Below are 25,239 nucleotides of genomic sequence, written 5' to 3'. Positions count from 1 at the left end.
GGTCCCAGAATTCACCCCAGATCCAACCATATCGTTAAAGAGGGCGACCAGGAAGTCACACACCTCAGTCGCATAGGTCTGATAAAAGACAGCGGTGAACCCATCGGGGCCGGGGGCTTTGTGTAATTTCAGGTTCTTGATGGCAGCGATGACCTCCTCCCTCGTGATCGGAGCATCAAGTAGATCGTTCCAGGCCCCTGATACCTGCGGAAGCGACAAGCGCTGTAGGAATGCACGCTGTTCAGCAGTGTCCAGCTCTTCCCCCTTGTACAACGCGGCGTAGAAGCGGCCAAAGACATCAGCCTTCGCCCCGTCACTGTGATGGAGCACCCCCGCCGCGTCCCTAATCCCACCCACGTATTCACGCTCCCTCTTATCTTTCAATTGCCGGGCCAGGTGTCTGCCAATCTTGTTACCCCCAGAGTAGGAGTGCCGACCCAGCCGCAAGAGGGTGAGTTCAGCCCTATTCGTATAGTGCGCCTTCAACTTGCCCCTCACTGCCGTCAGGGGACGCAGGGTCACCCTCGAGGGATTAGCTTTGTGCTCCCTCTCAAGCGTGAGCACCTCTGCCTCCAGCGCCTCCCTCTCCTTCCTACGTAAGGCGTTCAATTGCGAGTTGAGGCCCAGGCACGTCCCCCTGATCGTCGCCTTGAAGGCGTCCCAGGTGGTCATTAGGGACGTGTCCGAGGGGGGGTTGCTATCAAAAAAGTCCCGGATGGCCTGACGCAAGGCCTGATGGGACGTCTCATCCCTGACCACCGAGGCCGGGAAGTACCACTTCCGGTTCGCGGTGTCCGGAGGCGACCACCGAAGCGTGAGCACCAGGAGACTGTGGTCCGACACAGAGATCGGGAGAATGGCGGCATCTAATATGTTCCCTCTAAGTGATTGGCTGAGGAAGACGTAATCCAGACGGGAGTAGGAGTGGTGTACATGGGAAAAGAACGTATAGTCCTTTACATCAGGGTGAAAAAACCTCCAACCATCAACCAGACCCATCTCTTCCACTCCCCGCTGCGTAGCCCCCGAGAAGACCCCTGTGTCCGCCCTCCGCCCCCCCGAGCTATCCACCTCTCCATCCCAAACCAAGTTAAAATCACCCATCATGAACACAAGGCCCTCCGCAAAGTCCCCCACCTTCTCCAGCAGCTCCTGCAAATACTTATTCTGGCCCGAATTAGGCAAGTAGAGCACCACAAATGTACACAGCCTGCCCTGGACGTGCCCCTTGACCATCAACCACCGCCCCTCTCTATCGTTGCTGACCCCCACAGGCTGAAAATGCAACGCTGCCTTAAACATTAAAGCTACCCCCCGGTGCTTCGTGGCAGCTGAGGACCTGTACACAATGGGGTACGCCCTGTGGCGGAGCCGCAGTTCATCCTTTCGAGTCAAATGGGTTTCCTGCAGCCCCACAACATCAAGATGATGGTCTACAAGATATTTCAGGACCTTCTGTCTCTTCTGAGGGGAGTTCAAGCCCTTGACGTTCCAAGTGCCTATACTAATCGGCATGATAGACACCACACATAGAGCTTGCTATCAGAAATGCAAATGGCGCCCAACCCTCATTCCTCCCCTCCCCCCAACCACGTGCTCCCAAACGTTTCCAGAACAGTCGTAGGATCAGCCCCTCTACAGCATGGCGCGCATTCCACCACTCACACTCAGCATTCAACCCCAAAGGCCCGCCGTCACGGGCCCCCCCCCCCCAACCCCACAGTCCCCCAACCAAAACCCCCCCGAACCAACACAGAACATTGTACAGAAATGGAAAAAAAAGTGCAAAAACCATACTCAACAAGATCAGCAGGCCGAAGTCCGTAGGAAGCCCCCAATCAAGTGACAGGCCAGAGGAATGAAACCACTATTCCCCTTGGCCGTAATCAAGGTCGTCTCCCACCAGAGTACTTGCAGAACCCTCGATCAGAAGGCCCGAGCCTCCCCGGCGCCGATCCGCCATTCTTCGGGGATTACGCCGCCCCAGAGCTGAGCTGTGAGACGGCCAACGTGGCCGAGGCCACCGAAGCGACTGCCGCCCCTCGTTCCTGCATGCTGGTAGAAAGGTCCGGACGCTGTCTAGTAGGGGATCCGGCGGGGGAGCGCCCCACCCTGTGCCATGAGTTCGAACGGCGGCGCCGTCGAGACGGAGAGGCCGCCGTGGCCTGCGAGGACGGCACATCCGCCAATCCCAAGAGCTCTTTTGCCGCCTGAAGTGTGCGTACTTGGGCCAGGCGATTCTGCCATCTGAAAATTATTCTGAAAGGGTGCCCCCAGGAGTAGGCGATCCCCCTCTCTTTCAGGAACGCCGTGATAGGTCGGAAGTCCCTTCGCTTTTGTAGGGTAGATGCGGCCAAGTCCTGGAAGAGCTGTGGCCGATGGCCCCGAAATTGCAGCGTTTCGACGGCCCTGGCCTTCCGGAGTATCCTCTCCTTAAGTTGAAAATCGTGGACGCACACCAATATGTCGGGGGGAGGCCCCCCCCTCGCCGTGGCAAGCCCACCCGGTGCACTCTGTCCATCCGTATTTCCGTCGTGTCCGCCTCATCTAGGACCTGGAGAAACAGCTCCTGAACGTACCCCCGGAGATCTCCCGCCTCACCGTCCCAAGGCACCGCCCGTATACGGATGTTGTTTCTATGGGAGCGGTTTTCAAGGTCTTCCGTGTGCAGTTGAAGGTCCAAATTCTGCTCGGTGAGGCGGATTATATCTTGCTGGAGCATATGAACGTCGGTGGCCACGCTCAGGTCCCTGTCCTCCAGGGTCGCCACCCTCTCACCTATGCCGTCCACGTCCCTCCGCACTTCCCGTAGGTCGGAGGCGAGCTGCGTCCTGAGTTCCGATATCTCCTCCTTGATGGATGCGAACAGCTCCGACATGAAGGCCTTCGTCGCTGGGGCGTCTTCATCAGAGTGCCTCGACGACCCACTTGCTCCAGGGGAGGCCGGTTGTTGGGAGGCCTTGTCCTTCCCCTGGTTTCGTTTGCGCTGCACCGTAGACATGGCGGCTCACCGCGCCCTGTGTCGGCCCCACGTGGCCAAGGGAAGTAGCGGGGCCTGCAGGCGGATCAAGTGTTCGGTCCCCTCCGTCGCCTCCAAGGGTTTCCAGGCCCCCCACACACGGGCACTCGACCCGGGAGCGTCTCCCGCGATCCAGGCGGGAATCCCAGGGAGCCGGTGACCTTCCGCCTCGGCCCTCCGAGCCTCCGCTCTCCAATAAGCGATAGAATCACTCCTGTGCCCCGCCGCCGTCCGGCTCCGTGCTGCGACCAGGCCCGGGGCTACGAAAGTTCGAGCAGGCCGCTGGCGCCACCCGCGAGGGGAGGGCCGGTCGATGGCGATAGTAAGGCGCCACCGGTCGTGCAAGTGTCACTGCTTGGCCAGGGGTCAGTGCCCCACCTCCCCCCAGGTGTGGTGGGGTATGAGCCGGGTCTCGTCGTCAGGACCTCCCTCGTCCAAGCTCTGGTCCGAACAGCCTTCCGTCTGCTCCAGTGCCTGCAGGCGGATCTAGGGCCCCGCCCTTCGACCACGCCGGGCCGCGATGGCTGGAAAGCCCGGGGTCTCACAGGCCGCGGGTTGCGGACGCTCTCGCAGGTGCTCCCAAGACCACACCGCCTCGGTGACCCCACGAATGTTCGCCGCTCCGCTAGGCGAACGTCTCCGCCACCGTAGGGGCTCGTGGGCACCCCCAAAATCGTGCTGTTAGATGCTTTGTTGGATCAGCGCCGGAGCGGCACGAAAAGGCGTCCTACTCCGCCGCCATCTTGGCCACGCCCACCTCTCATTCTTTTTTGTCATCTTCTTTCTTCCTCATTTCTCTTTTTCTTCATGTCTCCTATCTCATCATCTCCTCATCCTAACACTTTTTTATGCCCTGATTTATTTCCATGCCCTTCAATTGCTATTTTGGTACTTCTTCCTTCTTTTTTCCTCCTTCCTTTTTCACTTTCAGTTGTTTCAATTTACATACAGTTGGATTGATGTTAATTTAGTTCAAGGTTTTGTTTTAATTGGCTTTTAACGCATATATACAGTTTTATTCTGTGCCTTTAAAAATTGTATCGTAGAATGTCAGGGGTTTACATTCACCTATTAAGCGACAGAGAGTCCTAACACACTTAGCTAAACTTGGTACGGATATCGCATGTATACAGGAGTCACATTTATCAACTGAAGAATTCGCAAAGTTGAAGAGAGGCTGGGTGGGGGAGGTTTTCTTTTCCCCGTGCGATGGTAAACGTAATGGAGTTCTTATTCTTCTTCGTAAGTCTCTTTCGGTTAAGGTAATAACACAATGTACGGATCAAATAGGTAGATGGGTCTTTGTTAAGTTTACAGTATAGACAGTGTCCCAGTCTCACTATTGAATATTTATGCACCCAAAACTGGTAACACTTCCTTCTGGACATCTTTAGCCCAACAAATTACACAGTGTTATGATGATAATTTTATCCTTGCAGGAGACTGTAATGAGGTTTTTGATCCTTTCTTGGATCGGAAATCGTCAAGTCCTTTCCTCCCCCACAGGTCTCATAAACTTTTTACACAAACAATTAAGCAACAAAAACTCATTGATGCATGGAGACTCTGTAATCCTACTCTGAGGGAGTACTCCTTCTATTCACCGACACATCATACTCAGTCACGATTCGATTATTTTTTTCTTTCTCACCACATTTCCCAATCACTTATAGCAGCGGAAATTGGCTCTATTTTAGTATCTGATCATGCTCCTGTCACTATACATTTGGATGTCTTACACAAACCTAAAATATTTCGGAAATGGCGTTTTAACAATACTTTGCTTTTAGACTCGGTTTTCACATCATCCTTTGCTTCCTTCTTTAATGAATATTTTCTCCTCAATCACTCGGACACCATTCCTTTTCCTGTAGTATGGGACGCATTTAAAGCATCAGCTAGAGATTTTATTATAGGATTCGTCTCATGAAAACGAAAAAAGGCACAACAAATCACCAATGCCGTGTTATCCAAAATTAAAAGACTAGAACACTCATATTACTCTTCTAAGTCGAAAGATTGTTTATCTGAACTTATCAAAGCCAAATTTCAATTCAACAAAGATACAACCAATAATGCTTCAAATTACTTGTTAAAGTCCAGTGCAAAATTCTATGGGGGCCAGAATAAAGCTGGGAAATTACTGGCTAACTATTTAAAGGTTAAACAGAATAAACTCAATATATATTCTGTTTATGGCCAAGATCATTCACTGAAACTTAAAGATGAAGAAATCTTAAATCAATTCCTTCAATTCTATAAATCATTATACACTTCTGAAACTCTTTCCTCTGATCAATCCATATCTCAATTTCTCTCCAAGATTTGACACACCCCCAATGACCGCCCAGATCTTTCATCATTGGAAACTGACCTTACACAGAAAGTTTTAATTTTAAACAGACTAATGTTAGGATGGCTGCTTACGCTGATGTTGTCTTGTTATTTTTATCACAACGCCAAACATCTCTCCCCGCTTTTTTGGAAGAATTCGATTCCTTTGCATATGTTTCTGGATACAAACTGAATAAGGATAAATGTGAGATTTTACCCCTAACCAAATATACTTTTAAGACCGACTTTTGCGAACTCAGGTTTTACATGGAGCTCCAAATATAATAAATACTTGGGTCTCCACTTTACTTCCTCTATCTCGGGTACAATTGCTCGTTGTATGGAAAATTGCATACAAAGGTTATCTACCTTAACCACAAAATGGCATCCCCTATACTTATCCTGGTGGGGCCGGTTGGATACCATCAAAATGATGCTTTCTCCTATAGTCCTCTATACGATTTCCAATATTCCGCTATCCATCCCCTTAAAACATTTAAAAAAAATTAACTCTATCCACTTTTTTATGGGGCCATAGGAAATCACGAATGTCCATTTCAAAACTGATTCTTCCAAAAGCAGAAGGTGGGGCAAACTTTCCTAACTTTCCTCTCTACCACAAATCCTTCTTATTAAATCAGGCATCACAATGGCTTTCTGAACCCTTTGCAAAGTATCCTGTTCCGTGCTCCAGGACTTTCTGGTGTGATCTTGGTTCGCAGACCCACCACAGGGGTTGGTATTGCTGGGGTATCTATTCTAAGGTAAGGAATCTAACACTAACCTGTTTCTTTCAGATGCACAAGTTACTTATCTTCGGGCCCTCAAAGGAATGACCTTATCCTAGATATCGGTTCGCAGAACGGGGAGGATGGGTGGGGCGGTAAGGAATCTAACACTAACTACTGTTTCTCACAGATGGAATATGCTACTTACCAGTATGCATCTGTTCTTGGCATAGAGGGCTGCAGAGTGGTACATTATGAATAGATCGCCATCTGGTGTTGGGCTCGGATGATTGCACTTTGTTTTTCTCTTGGAGAGTCTTTTGTATCTTGGTGACTCCTCCCTTAGTTGGTAGTGCGCATGGGCATCGGCTCCATCCTTAGATTGTTTTGCCATAGTAGGGTTAGATGGAGTAGTGTAGTAGAATACAGATAAGAATGCCCATGTAAGTGTATCTAAATAAGAATAATGTTGGAACAGACACAGGTTTCCGGGGAGGCTGGGAGGGCATGTACCACTCTGCAGCCCTCTATGCCAAGAACAGATGCATACTGGTAAGTAGCATATTCCGTTCGAGGCATATGGGCTGCAGATGGTACATTATGAATAGACTATACAGCAGGTCTCTCCCTAGCGGTGGTCGCCAGTGTCTGTTGCAACTGTCTGAAATAAAGTTTTTAATACTGCTTGTCCCACTCTAGCTTGTTGTGTTGTGTGCACATCTACACAATAGTGTTTTGTGAAGGTGTGTGGTGTAACCCAGGTAGCTGCTTTGCATATGTCATCTAGTGGCATGTTTCCCAAAAATGCCATAGATGCTCCTAGTTTACGTGTAGAGTGAGCTCTAGGAGGAACAGTTAATGTTCTCTTTGCTTTTAAGTAGCATATTTGAATGCATTTTACAATCCATCTGGCAATGCCCGCCTTAGAGATGGGATTGCCTTTGTGTGTTGGAGAAAACGCAACAAATAGCTGTTTTGTCTTTCTGAAAGTTTGTGTTCTTTCTATATAGTACAATATGGCCCTTCTAACATCTAATGTATGTAGGGCTCTTTCTGCTACTGTTTGTGGTTTTGGAAAGAAAACCGGTAATTCCACTGACTGATTGATGTGGAATGCTGAAATTACTTTTGGTAAGAATTTTGGGTTTGTTCTAAGAACCACCTTATTTTGGTGTAACTGCATAAATGGTTCTTGAATTGTAAAAGCCTGCAGTTCACTTACTCTTCTAAGTGACGTGATAGCTATGAGGAAGGCCACCTTCCATGTGAGGAATTGTATTTCACACCTATGCATAGGTTCAAAGGGTGGCCCCATTAGTCTGGTAAGTACTATGTTGAGATTCCAGACTGGGGAAGGTGGTCTTCTTGGTGGAATGACTCTTTTGAGTCCTTCCATGAAAGCTTTAATTGCTGGTACTTTAAACAGGGAAAGATGTTGCCTGTTTTGTAGGTACGCCGCTATATCTGCGAGATGAACTCTTATAGAGGTATATGCTAAGTTACATCGATGTAAGTGTAGTAAATAGCAAATGATTTGTTTAGTGGATGCGTCCAGAGGGTTGATTTGCTTACTGTTACAGTGTATAGCAAACCTTTTCCATTTTGCTGCGTAGCATGCTCTGGTGGTAGGACGTCTTGCTTGTTTAATGATTTCCATACATTCTGGTGGTAGATCTAAATATCCAAACTCTATGACCTCAGGAGCCAGATCGCTAGGTTCAGTTGTTTGGGATCTGGGTGCATTATTTCTCCATGGTTCTGTGTAAGATGCATGGGTAATAATCTTAGCTTTTGATGTGGTACTTGTGAGAGTTGTAGCAGTGTGGTGAACCACGGCTGTCTTGCCCACGTGGGTGCCACTAGTATCATTGTCATTGAGTGTTGCTGCAGCTTCCGAACCAGTAACGGAATTAGTGGTAGAGGAGGGAACGCGTAAGCAAATTTGTTGGACCAATTTATCCATAGTGCATTGCCCTGGGACCGTTGGTGTGGGTACCTGGATGCGAAGTTTTTGCATTTTGCGTTCTGATGATTGGCAAACAGATCTATCTCTGGTTGCCCCCATTTTTGAAAGAATGGCTGCAGTATTTGGTCGTGCAGCTCCCATTCGTGTACTTGCTCTGACTGTCTGCTTAGGATGTCTGCTATCTGATTTTGAACTCCTGGTAGGTGTTCTGCTAACAGATAGATCTTTTGAGGAATGGCCCATCTCCAAATGTCCTGTGCTAGTTTGGATAGTTGGAGAGAGTGTGTCCCCCCCTGTTTTTGAATATAATACATTGCAGTCATGTTGTCTGTTCTGATCAGGACTGCCTTGCCTGTTATTTGCATTTGGAAAGCTTTTAGTGCTAGAAACACTGCTAATAGTTCCAGGTAGTTGATGTGCAGTTTCTTTTGCTGCACACTCCACTTCCCCTGCACTGTGTATTTGTCCATATGCGCTCCCCATCCTGAGAGCGATGCGTCCGCTGTTATTATTACTTGTGGAATTGGCTCTAGGAACGACCGTCCCTTGGAAATGTTTTCTGTGTTCCACCACTTCAGAGAGCGGTACGTCCGGTCGTTTACCAACACCAGATCTGTAATCTGACCTTGAGCCTGATTCCACTGTGTCGCTAGACACTCCTGTAGTGGACGCATTTGAAGTCTGGCATGTGGTATTAGCAGTATGCATGAGGACATCATGCCTAATAGTTGCATAAACACTCGTGCTGGTAGTGAGTGTTGTGGTTGAAATCTTTGTATTAACCCGACCATTGTTTGTATCCTGACTGGGTTGGGGTATGCTATTGCTTTTTCTGTGTCTACTGTAGCCCCCAGGTATTGCTGAATCTGGTTTGGTTGCAGGTTAAGCATGAGCGAATTTTGCGGATCTCGCGTTCGCGAATTTTGCGGATTTGCGGATTCGCAATCCGCAAAATCCGCGAATTCCCGCGAATTTGCGGATTTTTTTTTTTTTGTGTTCGCCCGTGTTTCTGCCAGTTCGCGAGGGTTTTGTACACTTTCGCAAATTGCGAACTTACCTGTCGGGTCGCAAGTTTCGCGAACTTGTTGTTTCTACGTGTCCAGCCTGTTTGGGACACTCTTCTTCATCACTGCCACTCTCTGTCACCACTGCCACTCTCTGACTACTCATGCCACCCTCTGGCCCACCCATGCCACCCTCTGTTTCATCACCACACCCTCTGGTTGTCCAGTGTACATTATTTTCGGCAAAGCAAAGCACACCTTCCCTGCCTCAAGTGACCTGAATTAATTTGGGGCTGATTCATGTGTCACAGAATATTTTTTTAGCTGGCACCTGCTTCCTTAGTGCGCCCTGATTAGTGATCTTTTGCACTTGCTAAGTGCTTTCATTGTTGCAAAATTAGTTACAACACCTGCCCTGCCCCAACTGACAATAATGAATTAGGGGCTGATTAATGGATTTTAACTTCCAGCCTGGCTCCTGCTTGTCTCCCTTAGCTGTAATTCAGGACCTTTGTGGCATATGTGTAACTATTCTGAGGTTCAGAGCAGGGTCACATACTAGTTTCAACTGGCAACTGAACTCTGGAGGGGCCCCTCAGGAAGCACTCCAGGAAATGGCTACTAATGATGAGCCTGAACTTTTGAACCTGGTAAGTAGTTACTTTCAGTTTTGCTAAGATCGTATTTCTGCAATTTTGCACTTATTCGCGGGGCGCGAACTCACGCGAACAGTGCGAGCAAAATCCGCTGCTCGCGGATTTTGCGGGAAATTCGCAAATCTCGCGGATTGCGGATTTCCCGAAAATCCGCAAAATCCGCGAGCGGAACGGATTTTCCGCCCACGCCTATTGCAGGTGCGATTTTTTGTAGTTCACCGTGAACCCTAGGTGGTGCAGCAATTGAATTGTCTTCTGTGTGTTGTGAAGACATTCTTCTTTTGACTTGGCCTTTATTAGCCAATCGTCCAAGTATGGGAAGACATGTATTTGTTGTCTTCTTATGTGTGCTACCACCACAGCTAGACATTTTGTGAAAACTCTTGGTGCTGTTGTGACACCGAACGGAAGGACTTTGAACTGATAGTGTTGTCCTTCTAACACAAATCTTAGGTATTTTCTGTGGGCTTTGTGAATTGGGATATGAAAGTAAGCGTCTTTTAGATCCAGTGTAGAAAGAAAGTCCCCTTTCTTCAGTAAAGGGAGTACTTGTTGGAGCGTGACCATGTGGAAATGCTCCGAATTTATGTAAGCATTGAGAGGTCTGAGGTCTAATATTGGTCTTAGGGACCCGTCCTTTTTGGGGATCAGGAAGTATAGAGAGTATACTCCTGTTCCTTGTTGATCTTTTGGGACCTTCTCTATTGCATGCTTTTGTAGAAGTGCTAGAACTTCTTCTCTTAACAATGTCAGATGATCTTGACTCATTGGACGCTGTTTGGGGGGGATGTTTGGTGGGGTAGCTGTGAGTTCTAGGCAATAACCATGTTGGATAATTTGTCTCACCCACTTGTCTGATGTGATGTCTTCCCAGACAGGTAGGAACTGTGATAGACGTCCCCCGACCGGTGTTATGTGGTCTGGGGGGAGTTCTATGAAGTCACTGTTTTGGTGTTGAGGCGTTGCGGTTGTTATTATTTCCGCGGCCTCTACCCTTGTTGTTGTTACCTCTGTAACTGCCTCTTGAATTACCTCTGGGTGATGTTGGTGTGAAAGAGGTGGATTGCTGATTTGTTCCTGTATTCTTTGAGCCCCCTCTATAGGTGGATCTACGAAAGGAACCTCTGTGTGTTGGCTGTTGCAATGCCCCCATTGACTTAGCCGTTTCTGTATCTTTCTTCATTTTTTCTAAGGTCTCGTCTGTGCTTGAACCAAACAGTGTCTTTTGATCAAATGGTTTGTTCAGTAGGGCCGTTTGTACTTCTTGTTTGAATCCTGAGATTCTAAGCCATGCATGTCTTCTTAGCATGACACTGGTGTTAATAGATCTTGCTGCAGTGTCTGCTGCGTCTAGTGCGCATTTAATGGAGGTATTAGTTATTATTTTACCTTCCTGTATTAATTGATCTGCCTTTTTCTGATGTTCTTTGGGGAGATGTGTGATAAGTTTCTCTAACTCATCATAATGTGCCCTGTCATAACGTGCGAGTAGTGCTTGTGTATTGGCTATACGCCAGCTATTAGCTGCCTGTGATGCTACTCTTTTGCCTGATGCATCTATTAACTTTGACTCTTTATCTGGTGGAGGAGCCTCTCCTGTAGATAATGAGTTTGCTCTTTTACGAGCGTTTGAGACCACCAGCGAGTCTAGAGGTACATGGCCTTTAATAAATATTGGGTCCTTTGGAGCCGCTTTATATATTTTTTTTTCAATTCTTGGGTTTAACACCCTGGCTCTCACTGGGTTTTCGAATATCTCCTCTGTATGACTAAGAAGACCCTTCAACATAGGAAGAGTACCTGATGTTCTCTGTGCATTAGGTAGAGTCTCTAACAAAAAATCCTCTATTTGAGGTTCTGTATGCATATCTAGTTTGTGATATTTTGCTGCCCTATTAATGAGCTGCACAAAACCTGTGTTATCATCAGGTGGTGATGGCTTTGAGGGATATAGCTCTGGGTCGTTGTCCTCATCTGACCCTACATCATAGTTTTCCCATGGGTCCTCCTCATCTGGGATAGTTTCATCATCCCCTTGAGGTTCTCCCTCCCCTAGATCACTGTCTACATCTGACTGAGGTATAGCTGGTCTTGGTGTGGAAGGTGTAGGAATATTTGTCCTATTGTGAGGAATAGGAGAAGAGGGTGTGACTTTAGGTCGAGGAGAAGCAGGAGGAGTTATATTTGTCCCCATTGTTCTCTTTTTTGAAGGAAGAGGTTTATCTTCTGACTGTTCACTCTTTCTCTTCTTCGTGACCACTTTCCCAGTTTGCGGATCAATAAACAAGATCTTTTGTTTGGGATCTGTCTGTTGCTCCTGAATCGGTACCGAAGGTCCTGGTTCCGAGAGGTGCTTTTGTTTTCGATCGTCAGATCTTGTTGTTTTCTACACCGAATGTCTGCTCGATTCCGACTTTCTGGGTATCGAGTGTATCTTGGGCGATAAATCATATTTATGCTTCGACATGGAATGTTTCGATACCGAGCTTTCCCTTGTATGTAGCCTCGGTGCCGAAGTCGATGTCGCCCTTTTCTCGGATCCGACATGGTGGGGGTCCGAGTGTTTCGGTTTCAGTTTCAGTTTCGTTGCCGGGCCCGAGGGCGGGGCGTAGGAAACTTTTTTCTGCGGTTTGACCGGGCCCGAGGGCGGGGTCGTTACCGCACGGGGTCGGTTTTTCGGTAAGGGGACGTCGTCACTCACGGTTTGTTGCTCGATGAGTTCTTCAACCTCCGACTGGTCCCCTTCCGACCCCGACTGGTCCTCTTCTTCCTCGATTTGCTCGTCTCCGAACAGCTCCGGGATCGCCTCCGCCTGCATTCTGGAAACCTCGTGTCTTCGAGCTCGACGATTTCTAATCGTTAGCTTGGAGGAGAATGCTGCACAGGCTTCGCAGTCCCTGGATTCGTGTTCAGGCGATAGACAGAGGTTGCACACCTCGTGTAGGTCCTTGTGTGGGAACTTAGCACCACACGTTGGACATTTTTTGAATGGAGTCCTTTCCATGGACTCCGGGCTTGACTGCGTCGAGAAGGGCCTCCTGTTCTTCAACGTAGATCCAAGTTTTTCTCTTCGATTTTGAATTTGCAACGCGTCGGAATGGAAATGAAACGAGTTCGATAACAATACCGTCGAATTGGAAAGGGAATACGCGCCGATAAATCACTTTCTTCTGAAGTTGATCTGGAGCGTCTCGATCCTCATCCGAACCCGATGGCGGAAAAAAACAATCTAAGGATGGAGCCGATGCCCATGCGCACAACCAACTAAGGGAGGAGTCACCAAGATACAAAAGACTCTCCAAGAGAAAAACAAAGTGCAATCATCCGAGCCCAACACCAGATGGCGATCTATTCATAATGTACCATCTGCAGCCCATATGCCTCGAACATATCGTTACCGAAGGTAAGTAACTTGTGGTTCAGTTCTTTGAACAGAGGCAGCTGCTCTGATACTCAGCTGCTGTGATACTAACAGTCTTAGCACCTTGGACAGAGTCAGCTGCTGTAAAACTTTTTATTGTTTTAAATTTAAAATTCTTTATTGTATTAATCATTTGATTACAATAAAAGTGAAAATGCAAATACTTCCTAACCTTTGGTTGTCTAGTGTAGCCCCACAATTCCCTAGGCCCTAGGCCTATCCCCTATTCCTGAAGTGGTTCTTATACCAAGTACTTAGTATATGGTTTGTGAGGCCCCTAGGGAAAAACTGTATTTGTGCAACTTATCGTATGCTAATTGAGTAACTTGTGATGTACTTCGATCTCGGTCCTCATAAAAAAAGTCAGAGGGGTTGTGTTAGAAATAAATACATATATATTTGATATATACCTTGTGTGGTGTCCTTTCATTTGGTATTCAATGGATTATAATTAGGGCTCCCGGTCCATTTAAACGGATTTTTACATATAAATACAGACAGAAAACTATTTTTCATTTGTCTGTATTTATATGTAAAAACGGTAAAATACAAATAAAACTGCATGGATGAGGTCACATTCCGGCATGTGCTAATCAGTGAGAAAGCACACCTCGGCGCACGTTAAGGATATTTCCTTCTTTATTACATTTTAGTCTCGATTTGAAAACTGATCTAAAAAAAGAGCTCCTCCTGCAGGGGAATCGCATCACTGAGTTGGCCTGAAAGCATTTCGAAAACCGAAATAAATATCAGACTTTGGAGGGCTTCTGACCTGCGGATCTGCAGAGCAGAAGCCGCCGTCCCTGCTCGCAGTCTGAGTTAAATTGTTTAAGGGAGTAGGTGGGGAAGGCTTGTTAATACATACTAATGCGCCTCCAATGACTTGTTTCCCCAGTTTTCAACAGCATCATTCCTTTTACGGTTGTCTTTTGTTCTTAATTCTGGGCTTCTGGGCATTTCAGCAAACTGATGTTCCCCTGTGATAAGCCCCAGGAGTTAAAACGTTCTTGGGGCCAGCTCGCACTTCGCATCTCTCTTAGGAACTCCATGGGATACATCAGCCCCTCCCCACCCTCGCACAGGCTGTGGACAGCCCATTGTCATTCTGACATCAGGTGATTATCACATTTAGAATGACAATGGGCCGTCTGCCTTGAACCTGACATGTGCACCACAAGGGAATGTCTGAGGCGAGTGACTCACTTAGCACCTGTAGATTGTAGCAGAGGAACTTTCCCCAGTCAGCCAGTTTCGGCGTCCAGCAATTAAAAATCAGTGGGGGTTCAACATTGTGGGCCCATCCAGCTCTTTAGATTTTAGTACTTGCTTGGTGTGCTCAAGGCTGTTTGATTTTATTTGTAATCCAATGACAAGCAGTTTAAAAGAGAACAGGGCCCTGAATGAACTGTGGCTATGAAAGCACCAGTAAGGAAACATTAAAAAAAATTACTATGAAAAATGCAGACGTTTTTACTGTGGGAATTGCTAATTACATACATTGCTAATGTATGTAGCATGAAACTCGAAAGTTGGATCAATTAATACTTTGATATTAACAAATGCAATGCATTTCTTGTATGCTATCGAAGTAGTGCAGCACTAAGTTTACTCAATAACCTTCAACTTAAAGCGCAGAAAGACATTTTATTTTCGCTGTGTTTTCAGTTTAAATTAATGTGGAAAAATACTAGCTGTAGCATCGTCTTTTGCTTGTGGCAAAAATAAATGTGGATAAATACAGAAAAAATGGCAAAAAAATAAATATGGATAAATACAGACGGAAATGGCAAAAAAATAAATACCATAAAACCGGGAGCCCTAATTATAATTGGTAAAACAAACAGTTTCACATGCTCTTTGGAGTTTAGCCTAAGACTGCTGGTCCATGCTACCACTAGGATAGCTTGTCTATAAGGTTGACTTTACAACCGCTATCAATAAGGGTTGTTTAGACTGGTGCAAGGTGCCAGCTAGAATAGTGGACATCATATGCCAGGCTAGCTTCTCACACTTGTTTTTAAGACAACTTTGTCCAGATGGACAGAAAGGAAAGGAGGCTTAGAAGAAAGAGCCTGAAGCTCGCTCACCCTTCTGGCAGAGGTGATGGCAACCAGGAATGCAGTCTTGAGAGTAAGAAGAAGGAGAGGACAATTGTGAAGCGGCTCAAAGGGAGCGCAGATCAAATAAGTTAGATCAAAGTTCAAGTCCTACTGAGGCATCACAAAAGTAACAGGAGGAAACATGTGAGTGATGCCCTTCAAGAATCTATTCACAACAGGGGACTTGAAAGTAGAAGGCTGATCAGGAAGCCTTAAGAAGGCTGAAATGGCAAAGAGGTAGCCTTTGATAGTGTCCAGAGCAGAGCCCTGCTGGGCAACTGAAAGAAGAAAGAGGAGAACCTCTGAAAGAGGAGCAGAGAGTGGAACCACAGCCTTTGCTGTGCACCATGCCACAAATTTGTTCCACCTGCAGGCATATACCGTTTTTGTGGAGGGGCGCTTGGCTTCCAGAATGACATCACAGACTTCAGGAGGCAAGTCAAATGGCCTCAACTGCCACTGCACAATCTCCACGCATGGAGGTGAAGGCTGGACAGGTTGGGTGGAGGACCGTCCCCTGCTGCTGCAAAAGAAGGTCCTCCTGAAGAGGCAGACGAATCGGAGGATCGACTGACATGCTGAGTAGTTCGGGATACCAGTATCCACATGCCCAGTCCGGGGCCACAAGGATGACTTGGGCCCGGTCGCGCCTGATCTTCTTCAGCACTCTGGGCAGAAGTGGTATAGGCGGACAGGCGTACAACAGACTGCAACTACACTTGCGACGAAAATCTAACCAAGGCTCTCCCCACTGCCGGGAGAGACCTTGCGCCACGTCCGAGTTCAGACGCCATTCGTGATCCATCATGCACCGACGGCTGAGTTCGTCCACCCTGGCGTTCAGGGAACCTGCCAGGTGTTGAACCACCAGGGTGACACCCTGGTGTTCCAGCCATTGCCAGAGGCGCAGAGCCTCCTGGCAAAGGGTCCACGACCCCACCCGCCCTGTCTGTTTCAGTACCACATGGCGGTGGTGTTGTCCGTGAACACCTGCACCACACTTTCCCGGACAGAGGAAAGGAATGCCTTCAGTGCAAGCCGGATCGCTCGCTGCTCCAGCTCCAGAAGATTGATGTGGAACCGGGACTCCACGGGGGACCAGAAGCCTCTGATCTCCGCATCTCCCATGTGGCCCCCCTAGCCCAGGAGGGACGCATCCATCACAACTACGTATATACGTACTACTATATTTTGGACTGCAGCCCTGAAGAAGTCATTTGTCTTACTGACTTGACGAAACACGTGTTGGCTGCGTCTTATCAATTGGTGGATCTAGGATATAAATACATCTGATGGATTGGACATTAAAAATCGATCAGTGAAAACTATACAAAGACATTGTGTTATTGAAATGAGTGCTCGGAGGAATAGCCAATTGCCCTGTTATATTATAGTGTTTGCCCCCGTCTAAGGAGACACAACCTTCAGTAGAAGAACAGCTGCCTGTCCAAGCCGCTGAGTCCATCAATATTAGAGAAGCTGCCTCTGTCAAAGGTGTTGAGCCTGTCAATCAGTAGTATCACAGCAGCTGCCTCTGTGCAAGGTGCTGACCATGTCAGTATCAGAGCAGCTGCCTCTGTCCAAGGTGCTAAGACTGTTAGTATCACAGCAGCTGAGTATCGGAGCAGCTGCCTCTGTTCAAGGAACTGAAACTGTTATGTTATAGTGTTTGTCCCCGTCTAAGGAGATACACTCTTCAGTAGAAGCTGCCTCCGTCCAAGTCCGTCAGTATCAGAGAAGCTGTCTCTGTCAAAGGTGCGGAGACTGGCAGTATCATAGCCGCTGCCGTGCAAGATGCTGAACATGTCAGTATCACAGCAGCTGCCTCTGTCCAAGGTGCTGAGCCTGTCAATTTCAGAGGAGATGTCTCTGCCCAAGGTGCTGAATCTGTCACTCTCAGAGCAGTCTGCCTGGCAAAGGTGCTGATCCTGCCAGTAACAGAGTAGCTGCCTCTGCCGAAGGTGCTGAGCCTGTCAGTATCACAGCATCTGCCTCTGTCCTTAGTGGTGTTCCGACAGTATGAGAGAAGATGCCCCTGGCCAATGTGCTAAACCTGTCAGTATCACAGCATCTGCCTCTGTCCGAGGTGCTGAGCCTGTCCGTATCAGAGCAGCTTCCTCTGTCCAAGGTAATGAGACTGTCAGTATCACAGCATCTGCCTCTGTCAGGTGCTGAGCCTGTCCGTATCAGAGCAGCTTCCTCTGTTCAAGGTAATGACTAATGAGACTGTCAGTATCACAGCAGCTGCCTCTGCCCGAGGTGCTGAGCCTGTCAGTATTACAGCAGCTTCCTCTGCCCAAGGTAGAGGTGTTTTAGCATTACGGCAGCTGGCTCTGTCCATGGCACGGAATCGTCCATGTTACTTCACCTGTCTCTCGTCAAGGAGACTACCCCTTCAGTTTCATAGCGTAGCAGCCACCTCGGTCTAAGGTGCTGAGCCTTTCAGTTCTAGGCCAGTCACCTCTGTCCAATTTCGGAGTGCGTCATTATCATACAGGCCTTCACTGTTCTTCGTACCAAATCCTTCGTTTTCAAAGTAGAAGCCTATTTCCAAGGTGCTGAGCCTGCCAGTATCAGAGCAGATGTCTCTTTCAGCAGACACTTCTATTCAAGGTGCTGAGCCTGTCAGTATCATAGCAGCGTACTCTGTCCAAAGGTCTGAACCTGTCATTTTACAACAGCTGCCTCTGTCTAAGGCATTGAACCTGCCATATTACAAAAAGGTGCTGAGCCTGTCAGTATCACAGCAGCTCACTCCGTCCAAGGTTCTGAGCCTGTCAGAGCAAATGCCTCTTTCAGCAGATATATTTATCCAAGGTGTTGAGCCTGTCAGCATCACAACACACACCTCGGTCCAAGATGCAGAACTTTCAGTATCTCAGCAGCGGACTCTGTCCAAGGTGCTGAGCCTTTCATTTACAGCAGTCGCCTCCATCTAAGGAGATAAACCCTTCAGTGTCACAGCAACCGCTTCTATCAAATGTATTGAGCCTGTCATTATAGGATTAGCTGCCTCTGTCTAAGGTGTTGAACTTGTCATATTACAGCAGCTAACTCTGTCCAAGGTGTTAAGACAGTTAGTATCGCAGCAGCTGAGTATCAGAGCAGCTGCCTCTGTTCAAGGAACTGAAACTGTTATATTATAGTGTTTGTCCCAGTCTACGGAGATACAACCTTCAGTATAAGAACAGCTGCCTCTGTCCAAGCCACTGAGTCCGTCCGTATCAGAGAAGTTACCTCTGTCAAAGGTGCTGACCCTGTCAGTATCAAAGCAGATGCCTCTGTGCAAGGTGCTGAACATGTCAGTATCACAGCAGCTGTCCCTGTCCAATGTGCTGAACCTGTCAGTATCCCAGCAGATGCCACTGTCGGAGCAATCTGCCTGGCCAAGGTCATTAGCCTGCCAGTAACAGAGCAGCTCCCTCTGTGCAAGGGACTGAACTTTTGAGTATCACAGCAGCTGATCCTGTTCAAGGTGCCGAACCTGTCAGTATCACAGTAGCTGCCTCTGTCCAATGAGATGAGCCTGTCGGTATCACAGCAGCTGCCTCTGTCCAAGGTGGCATTCCGACAGTATGAGAGAAGCAGACCCTGTCCAAGGTGCTGAACCTGTCAGTATCACAGCAGATGCCTCTGTCCAAGGTGGTAAGCCTGTCAATTTCAGAGCAGATGTCTCTGCCCAAGGTGCTGAACCTGTCAGTGTCGGAGCAATCTGCCTGGCCAAGGTCATTAGCCTGCCAGTAACAGAGCAGCTACCTCTCTGCAAGGTTCTGAACTTTTGAGTATCACAGCAGCTGATCCTATCTAAGGTGCCGAACCTGTCAGTATCACAGCAGCTGCCTCTGTCCAAGGTGGTGTTCTGACAGTATGAAATAAACTACCCCTGTCCAAGGTGCCGAACCTGTCAGTATCACAGTAGCTGCCTCTGTCCAATGCGATGAGCCTGTCGGTATCACAGCAGCTGCCTCTGTCCAAGGTGGCATTCCGACAGTATGAGAGAAGCAGACCCTGTCCAATGTGCTGAACCTGTCAGTATCACAGCAGCTGCCTCTGTCCAAGGTGGTGTTCTGACAGGATGAGATAAACTACCCCTGTCCAAGGTGCCGAACCTGTCAGTATCACAGCAGCTGCCTCTGCTCAAGGAGCTGAGCCTGTCAGTATCACAGCAGCTGCCTCTGCTTGAGGAGCTGAGCCTGTCCGTGGAAGAGCAGCTTCCTCTGTCCATGGTAATGAGACTGTCAGTATCACAGCAACTGCCTCTCTCCAAAGTACAGAGTCTGTCAGTATCACAGCAGCTGCCTCTGCCTATGGTGCTGAGCCTGTCAGTATCCGAGCAGTTGCATCTGTCCAAGGCGCTGAGATTGTCAGTATCAGAACAGTTGCCTCTGTCCAAGGTGCTGAGGCTGTCAGTATCAGAGAAGCAGCCTCTGTACAAGGTGCTGAGTCGAGTCTGTGAGTATCAAAGAAGTAGCCTGTGTCCAAGGTGGTGTTCCGACAGTATGAGAGTAGCTACTTCTGTCCAAGGTGCTGAACCTGTCCGTATCACAGCAGCTGCCTCTGTCCACCACGCGGAGCCACCTGTTAGTATCAGAGCAGCTGCCTCTGTACAAGGTGCTGCGTTTGTGAGCATAAAAGAAGCTGCCTCTGTCCAAGGTGCTGAGCCTGTTAGTATCAGAGCAGCTGCCTCTGTTCAAGGAACTGAAACTGTTATATTATAGTGTTTGTCCCCGTCTAAGGAGATACAAACTTCAGTAGAAGAACAGCTGCCTGTCCAAGCCGCTGAGTCCGTCCGTATCAGAGAAGCTGCCTCTGTCAAAGGTGCTGAGCCTGTCAATCAGTATCACCGCAGCTGCCTCTGTGCAAGGTGTTGAACATGTCAGTATCACGGCAGCTGTCTCTGTTCAAGGTGCTGAACCTGTCAGTATCAGAGCAGTTGTCTCTGCCCAGTAGTCTGTCCGTATCAGAGGACTATCTCTGTCCAAGGTGTTGAACCTGTCCGTATCAGAGCAGCTGTCTCAGTGCAAGGCTCTGAGCTTTTCATATAGACGCAGCCACCACTGTTCAAGGTGCGCGCCCTTTCACGCAACAGAAGGTGTTCCTGTCCAAGGTGCTCAACTTGTCAGTATAGCAGCAAGTGCCTCTGTCAAAGGAACAACATTTTTAGTAGCCTGTCCACTACCTCTGCCCTGCACCCATAGTGTTTTTTTAACTATATTCAGCTATGAATTTCACAAATGCATTCTTGAAAACTCTGCTAAAGTTTAAAGAATGAAAGGATAAAGGTTCCATTTTTTCACTATGCTGACAGCTTTATTTCGATAGTGAAAATCTCCAAAAACAGTTTGAAATGACGTTGGTGTCTTGATATACACTGCAGTGGAGAATTGTCATACCATTCATAATAAAGTATGAAGTCTTCCTAACCCTCAGGAATTGAGGCTCCTATGATGAAACTTTAAAGTCACTGTCTTCTGCAATCAGAAACCCCACAAAAAGCTAAACTGATACACATTCTGAGACTTTAAGTCTCACGTGGCATTTAAGGGCCTGGTACCGGAAATGTACTCATGAGAAACAATTCTCGAAAAAAGGCACATTTATGTTAAATACGTAGTTAAACAACGACCAATGGGAAACTAATTGAAAAAAGAAATAAAAAACACCAAAAAAGTATAGCCACAGAGATCAAACTATATATAAAAAAAACAGAAAGAAAGAAATTGCCTACAAAAAAACAACTAGATTGTTCTTCCACTCACTTAAAAACACTAGCCAATTACTCAGACCTCAAGTACTTTTGTCAACAAACAATTTCACCAGTTTCTAGCCCAAATTTGTGTAGTTAGTTTATACTTTAAAAAAGGCCGTGCCTAAACAATTATTCCTCATAATCAGTAACACATAACACACGACCTTTCACACTTTCACTCCCATTTCATTACACACTAAAATGGTGAGGAGTCGCAATGCCCCTTTTTAACTTTATATATTAGAACATAAGCTGACAAAGAACCTATTTTGCTAAAAGTAAGGTTGATTGCTTTCTGAAGGCAAAAACTACGGTATAGTAAAAGGGTAAGTGTAATAGGTGGGGAAAGCACTTGTGTAAAACAATAATTCAAGGCAAACCACCAGTAGGTGATTCAATCTCCAGTCAGCACTGGTGCATTCAGGGAGACTCGACTTGCGAAACAGAATGAGAGGAGATAGGGGCCGGATAAGTTGTGCAGCAAACACTTACGACCGAAGGATGTGCCATCTCAGACCATGGCATCAACCTACCTCCTCTCCGTCAGAGCATTGCGGCTAAAATGCAGAATAATCTGGTGGAGTGGATCTGGTTTCTTCTCCATCTCTTCCTCCTCTTCCTCTTCTGCCTTCCTATAGGCTGGTTTCTGCACACAGAATCACCAAGTTAGAAGGCTCTTTTCGTAGATATTACAATAGATGATGTATAACATTGTTTTTACAGAATTAGTAATTATGTGCAATCATGAACTGACTACTTAAACTAAATGTTCCTACTGCCAAATGGAAGAGATGCCTCGGATGGTTTAATCTAAAGCCGGGAAAAGTTCCACTAGGTTCTTACATGGGATGAGCTGCCACTGTAATGAGTAAGAACACGTGGACAAGTGCTCCTCCCATAGTCAGTATTAGTTACAAAAACATCAGCAATCTTCCTACCACCGGAAGAAGCAAGCATATGCTTGCCCATGGAGGGAAATGGATACAAGCGTCAGACATTCAGTGTCTAGACCCTTCAGTCTCTCCCCAGACCTCGTGATATTTTCCAAGTATCAATCTTTTAGGATTCCAAATGATCTCCCTATGAACCCTTCGGAACGGCATGCGATTAGCTCTACCCCAGGCCTTGTGACCTCTTAGAAGTATCAATCTCTTAGGAACCCTACTCCTTTTCCTGCGAACCCTTCAGAATGGCATCCGACTGTCTCAATTCCAGGCCTTGTTACCTTTTTTGAAGTATCAATCTCTTAGGAGCCCTACTGATTTTCCTACGAACTCTTCGGAATGGCATCCGACTGTCTCTACCCCAGGCCTCATGACCTCTTAGAAGTATTAATCTCTTATGAACACTACTGATTTTCCTACAAACCCTTCAGAATGGCATCTACCCCAGGCCTCGTGACCTTTTAGAAGTATCAATCTCCCCTACTGATTTTCCTACAAACCAGTCAGAATGGCATCCGACTGTCTCTACCCCGGGCCTCATGACCTCTTGGAAGTATCAATCTCTTATGAACTCTACTGATTTCCCTCGAACCCTTCAGAATGGCATCCGGCTGTCTCTATGCCAGGCCTCGTTACCTTTTAGAAGTATCAATCTCTCAGAAACCCTATTGATTTCCCTACCAATCCTTCGGAATGGCACCTGACTGTCTCTACCATATGCCTTGTGACCTTTTAGAAGTATCAGTCTGCGTGGATCCCTACTGATTCCCCTGTCAGCACTTTGCTCTGGCATGTGACTATCTCTACTCCAGCCTTTTAGAATCACCAGCTTGTACTCAATCGATTTCCCTATGAATCCTCCAGTCTGACATGGGACTGCCTCTACCGCAGGCCCGCTGAAATGTAAAAAATATTGCCTTGTCATGAATCCTACTGATGTTCTAATGGGATGTATGCCTTTCCCAAAATACCCCCAGCTCGCTCTCTCAAAGGTTGTTCACCATCGTGGCAATGACCATGGCTTCTCTTCCACTGCTGCTTGACCGTAAAACTGCAAGTAAAGCCATTATTGGGTTAACCTATCAGAGCTCCCTTTCAAAGGTCTTATTTCACAGTAAGGGATTGTGCTAGCAAGGAACACTCTTTACTAACAAGAATCTCTCTCCCATTTGATAGTCTAGCAGTCAAGTAGAGTTGTTTGGTGACAGAATGATTAATCACAGCAAATGTAAAGGATTATGTCGCTGTATGTATATTAATTTTTGATTTCCCTACTATACAAAACTCTACTGCATGTCATGAACAGTATTAATAATGACACACATCACAACTGTAAACGTCGAATCAAAGGCAACCAACAGCATAAGGGGGAAGGTGAAGTACAGGACTAGTGTTGGGGGTCGGCTGGATCAGTACTTACAGCCAAATCCTGAATTAGTCTCTCTTCAAAGGAATATTCCTCGGTTTCTATCCAAAATCTCTGATAGCCGTGGAGGAAGAGGTTAATAGAACGGTGCCTGGGAAGGGTGAAGGGAAGGGGGGAGTAAGAGCCAGAAAGAGTGACAAAAAGAACACAGCACAGGTGGTTAATGATTAGTAAGGAACTTTCACATTTGTACAATTCTGATCCTGATTGGTCAGTGAAAACCAGAGAAATGACAGAAAACAGTAAGCGCTGTTTTTGCTTATGCGCTTTTGATATTACCCACAATGCCGTTTTGGGAGAGCAGGGATGATGGCACTTCACCTTAAAATGGCCACCAGTCCACTCCCCACAAGCAATGGTGGCACCGAAACTGACCAATCGGAATCCCCTGGGAAAATTGTACAAAGTCATCTCTTGCGGGGTCGTTAAGTATTGGTTTTGTGATGGGGAAGAGCAAACACTTGTGCACAGGGACAGGTGCAATCCACAAATTACTTTACCGTTAATACGACTATAAGCCTGTCATGCTTTTCGCGCACTTTTTCCAGCCAGACACGTTGGTAGCAGGTCAGGAACATATTGCAACTTTTGTGTCTGGAGGGAAGCACACAGGTTTTCAATTGAGTTGCAAATAACTAGTAACAATTAATCAAGGCATCAGAACAGCTGTTAAAAGTTGTGACAAGTGTTGGAATTTTGAAACTCTCTAAAATGCGCGGACACAGTTTTACACCAGGGATGGAGTGAAACAGCCTAACCTACTCTGCTCTCTTTTTGAGGTTATTTAATTCAAATGGCTTATAGGGTTAAGGGAAGGGGTATGTTGTATTGACCAAAAAAACAAATCTAATTTTAATTTTGCAATTTTTTTGCTGCTTACTTAGTGGAGAACGGAGTCAATTAAGTGTTGCTAATTCTATTAATTTCAATCACCCTTGAAAAATGAAGGAAATATAATCCGTTCCATTGTTCTCTGCACTGATTGTTGAACTGTGATTAAGAGCAAACTATAGATTTTTCTAGTAGAAAAGCAGCAGAGATAACTTTCACTCTCAGTGCAATGGAAAACTATATATATATATATATATGTAACCGCGGCTTAGTTCTGCCGCGCTCCGAGTGCACCGCCATAGAGCACCTGGTGGCCCGCCCTCTGGACCAAACGGGAAGATATATATATATATATATATATATATATATATATATATATATATATATATATATATATATATATATATATATATATATATATATATATATATATATATATATATATATAAAAATGGGAATCCGAAAAGGCTTGCCTACCACTCTACAAGGGTGGAGTGTTAGCAGATGCAAAGGGCACCCACGGAATGTCGGGGTTTTGTTGGTAATTTGGCATTTACCTCTTCAGGTGCCCCCGAAAATGACAGACATTTCACACTTGCTGTTTGCTCACCCACTTTAGGTGCCGATTTCCTGCCACAGGATATTCTTACCATGAAAGGCGGGACATCCTGTAGCAGGAAATCTTTCCTCGGTGCCACTCTCCAAGCACAGGGGAATGTTTGGTATTTTGGAAGGTGTAGGAGCAGGGCGGCCAGGTAGGACCTGAAGGTCCGAGCAGGCAACGGCGACCCATGGTCCTCGCAGCCCTGAGCAGTAGCGACAGCGGTCACTGATTGCCATGTGGAGCTGCAGCCCCCTTTTTTCGAACCTTCACCAACTTTACTCTCCCTGAAACTTGCAAAGTTTAAAATGAAATTAAGCACATCTGTGAGTGACATGACTCACACCCTAGGTTTCCCATGGATTCAATTTCTCGGACACGTCTTTATTCTGTGGGACGTATCGGGCTATGGTTGCTTGTGCTCCAATCAGGGGGACCTCACCTGGCAGTGTGAGCTGACT

General features: G+C 46.8%; 1 protein-coding gene across 5 annotated transcripts in view; it reads right to left on the bottom strand.

Annotated features, from left to right (window-relative positions):
- Positions 1-25,239, bottom strand: part of RYR3 (ryanodine receptor 3) — a 1,864,151-nt gene that overhangs the window by 471,282 nt on the left and 1,367,630 nt on the right. For all 5 annotated transcript variants that reach the window (XM_086937034.1, XM_086937032.1, XM_086937031.1 and 2 more), the window contains 2 exons: positions 23,341-23,437; positions 21,510-21,622 (listed from right to left, as the gene is read on the bottom strand). In XM_086937034.1, the coding sequence (XP_086793160.1) occupies positions 21,510-21,622; positions 23,341-23,437 (210 nt within the window). The remainder of the gene's footprint in view (positions 1-21,509; positions 21,623-23,340; positions 23,438-25,239) is intronic.

The sequence above is a fragment of the Lissotriton vulgaris genome, chromosome 9 (assembly GCF_964263255.1).
Source record: "Lissotriton vulgaris chromosome 9, aLisVul1.2, whole genome shotgun sequence".
Lineage (NCBI taxonomy): Eukaryota > Metazoa > Chordata > Amphibia > Caudata > Salamandridae > Lissotriton > Lissotriton vulgaris.
This window is presented reverse-complemented; position numbering and strand designations above follow the sequence as displayed.